Source organism: Diplotaxodon limnothrissa, linkage group LG3, assembly GCF_057381915.1.
Source record: "Diplotaxodon limnothrissa isolate DT_005_m linkage group LG3, D_limnothrissa_male_GT1.1, whole genome shotgun sequence".
NCBI classification, from domain to species: domain Eukaryota; kingdom Metazoa; phylum Chordata; class Actinopteri; order Cichliformes; family Cichlidae; genus Diplotaxodon; species Diplotaxodon limnothrissa.
In genome coordinates, this window is record NC_140598.1 from 27311380 (window position 1) to 27317086 (window position 5707).

At 40.3% G+C, this 5707-nt stretch overlaps 1 protein-coding gene across 1 annotated transcript; it reads right to left on the minus strand.

Annotated features, from left to right (window-relative positions):
* Positions 1 to 557: 557 nt before the first annotated feature.
* Positions 558 to 5242, minus strand: LOC146635162 (coxsackievirus and adenovirus receptor homolog). Its single transcript, XM_085346176.1, has 3 exons — positions 5150 to 5242; positions 1557 to 1916; positions 558 to 1318 (listed from the first exon to the last, which is right to left on the minus strand). Exons 1-3 carry the CDS (start codon positions 5220 to 5222, stop codon positions 1146 to 1148), a joined length of 606 nt encoding a protein of 201 aa, XP_085202302.1. The 5' UTR covers positions 5223 to 5242; the 3' UTR covers positions 558 to 1145.
* Between the last annotated feature and the right edge of the window lie 465 nt (positions 5243 to 5707).

The following is a 5707-nucleotide window of genomic DNA, read 5'->3' on the forward strand; positions in this document are numbered from 1 at the left end:
GTTCTTGATTACTGGTCATAACAATTTGCATATTAATGATATGCAGTGATGCTGGTTTCAGTCATTGTGCAAATGTACTGTTTATAAGGTTGGGAAAACCTGCAGTCAGCTGGACACAGAATGCTTGATTTGCTCCCTTCAGGCAGGAGGCTCCGGTCCATCTGGACCAGAACCTTCCTGATTTCTGACTCAGCTGAGACTGAAGAAGTCACTTGGATGAGTGACAAAACGTTTCTCCCACTGAAAATGTCCAGATGAACAGAATCACTCTTGACTGAGCATCAGGATTACTGTGTCTATGTTGTGTTCTGGTGAAGTAGCCGGACTCCTTTATTTAGAACTATGAAATGTCAGGTCAAATTGTGAGCTGCTAACCTCCAGGTTAGCCTGCACTGTATAGGTAGTTGATCAAAAAAGAGGCAGTTTTATCAATGTAACAGGGAGGAAGAATACAGAATAATGTAATTGACCAGTTGTCCAACGATTACGTTATAATATCCACTACCTCTGAGAGGCAGGTCTGTAATTATGAGAAGCAGAAACAGTTTACACATGGTTATATTTATTTTGGATCCATTCAAGGTGACAAAATCGGCATCAACAGTTTCAGGAAGTCAGAGCTTCTGATTAAAAAACAAAGTACAGCCACAGGAAATGTTGGAATAAAAAAAAACACATTAAGTACTAACACATGTGGATCTTTGTTGGGAGAATATATAAAGGAAAGTAACAGCTTGACAGTAACAGACTGAAGTGTCTCCTTCATGGAAGGTAAAGTTCAATAAAGCTGAATCGTTCCAGGTCAAAGGGAGGAAATGTTGGACCTGCAGCTACATAGAAATGTTTTTTTCTTTGGTTTCATTTTAATGAAATTACATTTAAAACGAGTCAAACACCAGCAACATGTGATCAAAGGATCCTGAGTAATATCAGACAAATACTGTTTGTATTCCAAACAACTTTCTCCTCTTTTCTGATGAAAAATGTAAATTAAATGCAAAATCTGGACGTGTCTGACAGGTACCTGCTAAATGTTTAATATTACTGATTTCTGTCTTTCCACATTTTCAGTGACACGACTGAAAGCAAAGCACAAGAATCACAGTTAAGCTGACATTTCAAACAGGCTGAAATTCAACAGGAGGCTAGTATGAATCCTGACTCTGCTGTTGTTCATGTTTTCTGTAGATCAAAAAACCAACAACAGCAGAAACAAGAAGCACAGCAGAAACTGACAGACCAACGATGAGTCCAACAGATCCAGCCTCCTTCCCTCCAGCCTCCTTCCCTTCATCCTCTGTGTGTCCTCCTGTCTGACCTGCAGGTGAGAAACAGGTGTGAGGTGTCAGCTGTCAGGTAGGTGATGAGTGAAGAACAGAACAGAATCCATTTGCTCTTCAAACTGCTGTCAGACATTATCTACTGCACTCTGATCACATCACTCAGACCAGCTGCTTTCTACAAAGTCTCATCAACAACATCTTTAGAAACAAACATCAACAAGCAGGAAGCAGCTTCACCTCTGATCACACACACACTCAACTCTACTCACTCACCTGGAGGAACGACTCTCAGTGTGATGATGCTGATGGGATCAACATCTAAAACAGCTCTCTTCCTGTGCTTTGCTCCTCTCTGGACGACACGACACTCGTATGTTCCAGTGTCATTACTTGTCACATCCTTCAGAATCAAAGACACGTCTCCATCCTTCATCTGTCTGTCCTGCAGATCCACCCTGTTCTTAAAAGATGGATGCTGTTGTTCTGGATAGAAACGCTCATCCCGGAAGAGAAGCACATATTTCTCTCCCAGGTCAGCTCTGCTCCACTCTAGAACAATAATGTTGTTCTTGTTTGGAGCTCGACATGTCAAAGTGATGTCCTGTCCAGACTCAGCTGTGATGTTTTTCTGATCTGAAAGAGGAAACAACACAGAGTTGAGAGGCTAAAGGTCAAAATACAACCACTCACCTCTAAAGCAGCCAATCAGAGTGAAGGTCACTTGTGTCAAACCTAATTTTTCACTGACGCTGCTTTAAAAGTATGTTCTAATGGAAGAGTGTTTCACTTTGTTACCTACCTACAATAAATAAGGAGCTAATTTTAAACTGAGACTGCTGTTATAAGTGTTTGGTGCACTGGCATTCTCAGAAATGCTTTAAGCATGAAATCTTTCTGGAAAGACTCCACATTTCCTGCAGCTTCACAAAACAAAAACATGTGCTGGTAATAAGTGAACATAATGTGTGAGAGAAAGCAGCCTCTCATTATAAGACACTGAGTCTCTGCATGCTGCCTTTATGTAGCTACAGCTGTTTGTATACACTGAACAAGAAGCTTTGTAGCTGCATACTGACTCCTGAAACGACAACACATCACACTGACACACACGTTACACTTCTGTCTCTGTCACAGCTGGATTACAGAAACAGATGTTAAGTTTATACAGACTCCGCTCACCCATGTGTCACCTTCACAGCAGCATAAAAAACTGGAGCTTGTCTTAATTGCATTATAATTTTGATTTAATGACTCGATGGAAACAGCAATTAGTTAGAGTTATGGCTACATTACTTTTGCATTTCTCCACAATGTGGTCTGAGATCTGATGTTACTGGTGAAGCAGAAACTTTAAGCCACTAATCTCCTGTCTGTATACGTGTTGCTGTTTGGAGAGCAAATGCAGAAGAGTTCTCATCCACTGCAAACATGTTTCCTGTTTGGTTCTCTAAAATGCCAAACGCACATCAATGGACGAGGATGAGCTATGAGTTGGCTCAATGCTGATTGGGTGAAGAGAGGGATATAAAAGAGATATAAAAACAAAGCATGAAAAGCACAGAGTGGCTGCAGTGGACACTAGTTTTCACTTCAGCTCTTTGTGTGTTATAACTTGACTCTTCTCTGTGGTTGGCTGAAGATCAACAAACAGCACAAGGAAGATTTGCCCACAGACCAGTTGTACCACATACACTGCCTCCATCAACATCAAACACTGTGCAGGTAGATGAGCCGTCCGTCTGCCTCATATTACTGCACTGAAGCATAAAAGCAGCATTAGAGTGGCAGCTTCAGATGCCACTGCAGCAGCTGCAGCAGCTGCCTCTATTCAGAGGTGATGCCACCACCTGCTGAGCAAAGCTGTCGTGATTAAACACTGAAGGATATTAATCACATGCACATTTGTGCAACCACACACAAGAACTTGAGTTGTGGTTCATTTGTAAAGCTCTGGAGAGATACAGATGACACTGAAAAACGAGGCATGTTCAGTGCAAAGAATCTAGATATCCTCATGCTCCGGTAACTTCAGGGTTAATTTGGGGTTTTCTGTACTACAGACGTGTAGTTAAACAGCTATGAAAGACCCACCCTACTGACTGAGCAATCGTCCAGCATTATCATCAATATTCCTATAATCAATATAAAGTCTTAGACACAACTGTTGCTATTTTTGAGGGGATGGTGTCCTTTAGGGTCAATAGACGTCCAACATCTTATTCTGACTCATGAATAACTTTGAACAGAGAAGCATCCAGGTAGCAGACCAGCCTCAACTATAATCCATCATATTCACGTGTCTTACTGATAAAACTGTGGAATTAAAACTCACACAATAAGTGTTTGTGAGCTTTTCTTCCTTCCTTTAAATAGGATACATTTTATTAACAGCTCTTCTCCAGTCTCACTGAGCAAAACGTGCACACATTTATACAGCACGTTTTACACTGAACTACAGCACAGAGCCTTTCCTCTACATCTGATTATCTACAGCAGATTTTATGTATAACCTCTACATATGTTTAATGACCTTGTATAGTTTATCCTTCCTTTGCACAATCAGCTGCTGTTACACTAATCACTGTGACTGTTTTGATGTTGCCAACACATCTGTTTCATGTGAACATGTAAGTGCATCCTGGAGAAGTTTAGGGCGACTGTTTATTGATCCTAAAAGGAAAATGCTACTTGTCTATCTGATCAACAGTATTTGGGTACATGAATCTAGATAACTTAAAGACACCCTCTATCAGTGTTGCCAACTTATAACTAATGAACACACACACACACACACACACACACACACACACACACACACACACACACACACACACACACACACGCACACACACACACAAAGTAACTCCCCCAGAGCGCCAATTTCGGGTCACTGTTGCCAGTGTGGAGCAGGGTTGGAATTGTGACATTAAAAAAACAATAATTGCTAAAAGAAATGTAATTTGTAGTTAAATAATTCTAACTGCCTTTTGGACGTTTTTTACTCACTTTATGTCTCTTCCATTATTTCTGTCTCCAACAACGTAGGTTACAATTACATTAGCATGACCAAATATGCACATTAGGTGATGATGTCATTAAGCGACTTCTAGCGACTTTTAGGACAACCAATAGCGAATTTGATTACTGAGGAGTTGGGAACACTGCCCTCTATATGTTGAACTCTGCAGTACAAGACCAAGTTCTCAGAGTGAAGCGTATTTAACAATTCTCAAACAGTAGCAGTGCAGATCAGTAGCGTCTTCCATCCGAAATGGGAAGTCAGCAATTTCTGCTTCTTAGTCAGAATTACTTTCAAATAGAAGTACAAAATGAGGCAGTGCACACAAACAGTATCAAACCCAAAACGTGTAATCTGTACTTTCACTTTTGTGCTATTGTGTTAGCATTGTGCTGTACGGCTAGCTACAGATAGAAAACCAGCAGAATAACAAATCAGTGAGAAATCAAATCAGTGAGATCTCCAGCATGTAACAGGTCGTTGGTGTCCATCCACATCCATGGACTCCAGTTAGCTAGAAGCAACATAAATAGTGTTTAATTTTCTTTTATGACTCGTACTGGAAGGTAGTTAGCTCAGGAGAGACGTCACAGTACAACCTCCATCAGACCTCTGAGGTTAAATAAGCGTAACAAGATTTTAAATTTTAAGCTTTTACTAATGTTTACAGGCACTGCTGCCATCTTGGATGGTGAATTCAGGATTATTGGGGATTTTCACAGGTGGTATTTGAATGCTGAATTTCGTACTGCAATTCGTTACTGGGTTACATAAAAATAATTCATAATCCATCTTAGTTTTTATGTCAGAGCGAAAGTGATTTTGGGTTCTCATAGTTAAATCTCACCTGCAGAGACAAACACGAAGAGACCGACAAACAGCAAAGTGGAGAAAAACAAAAAAGATGTTCGGCGAGACATTTCCGTAGCCTAGCTAGCTAACACTTCCACCCAAACATTAGCGGACGTCACATCCGTGGGTTGGAGACAGAGTGTACGATCATTTCTTTTTTTTTTTGATAGTTTTCAATTATATCTATATTTTATAATATATTATAATCACGGAGAGGCCGCAACAGCTCGAGACGAGAAAGAAATTAAAAGAAACGAAGGCAAAAACAAAAAACTGAGTTCTCTACTTCCTGTCTTCACTTTTTCTACTGGAATAAAAGAGCTGATGCAGAGTTTTTATCTAAGTGGTGACGCCTGCCGTTCAGGAGAAAACTGCAGAAAAATTGCTATTTGACGCAGTCATGTCAGGTTGATTTGGGTTCCAGAGATTCGTATTATTGGGTTTTTATTTACTGATCTGATGATGGGGAACTGGGGTTTAACTTCTGAAAGTCACAGAGAAACTTTGATTTCAGTGAACTGCAGATAAAATTCGATAAAATCCAAACACTCAG

Coding starts and splice junctions, on each gene's coding strand:
- LOC146635162 (XM_085346176.1), bottom strand. CDS start 5,222: ATGTCTCGCCGAACATCTTTTTTGTTTTTCTCCACTTTGCTGTTTGTC. Junction 1,917..5,149: donor CTTCGTGTTTGTCTCTGCAG/GTGAGATTTAAC, acceptor TTCCTCTTTCAG/ATCAGAAAAACATCACAGCT. Junction 1,319..1,556: donor ACTGAGAGTCGTTCCTCCAG/GTGAGTGAGTAG, acceptor TCTCACCTGCAG/GTCAGACAGGAGGACACACA.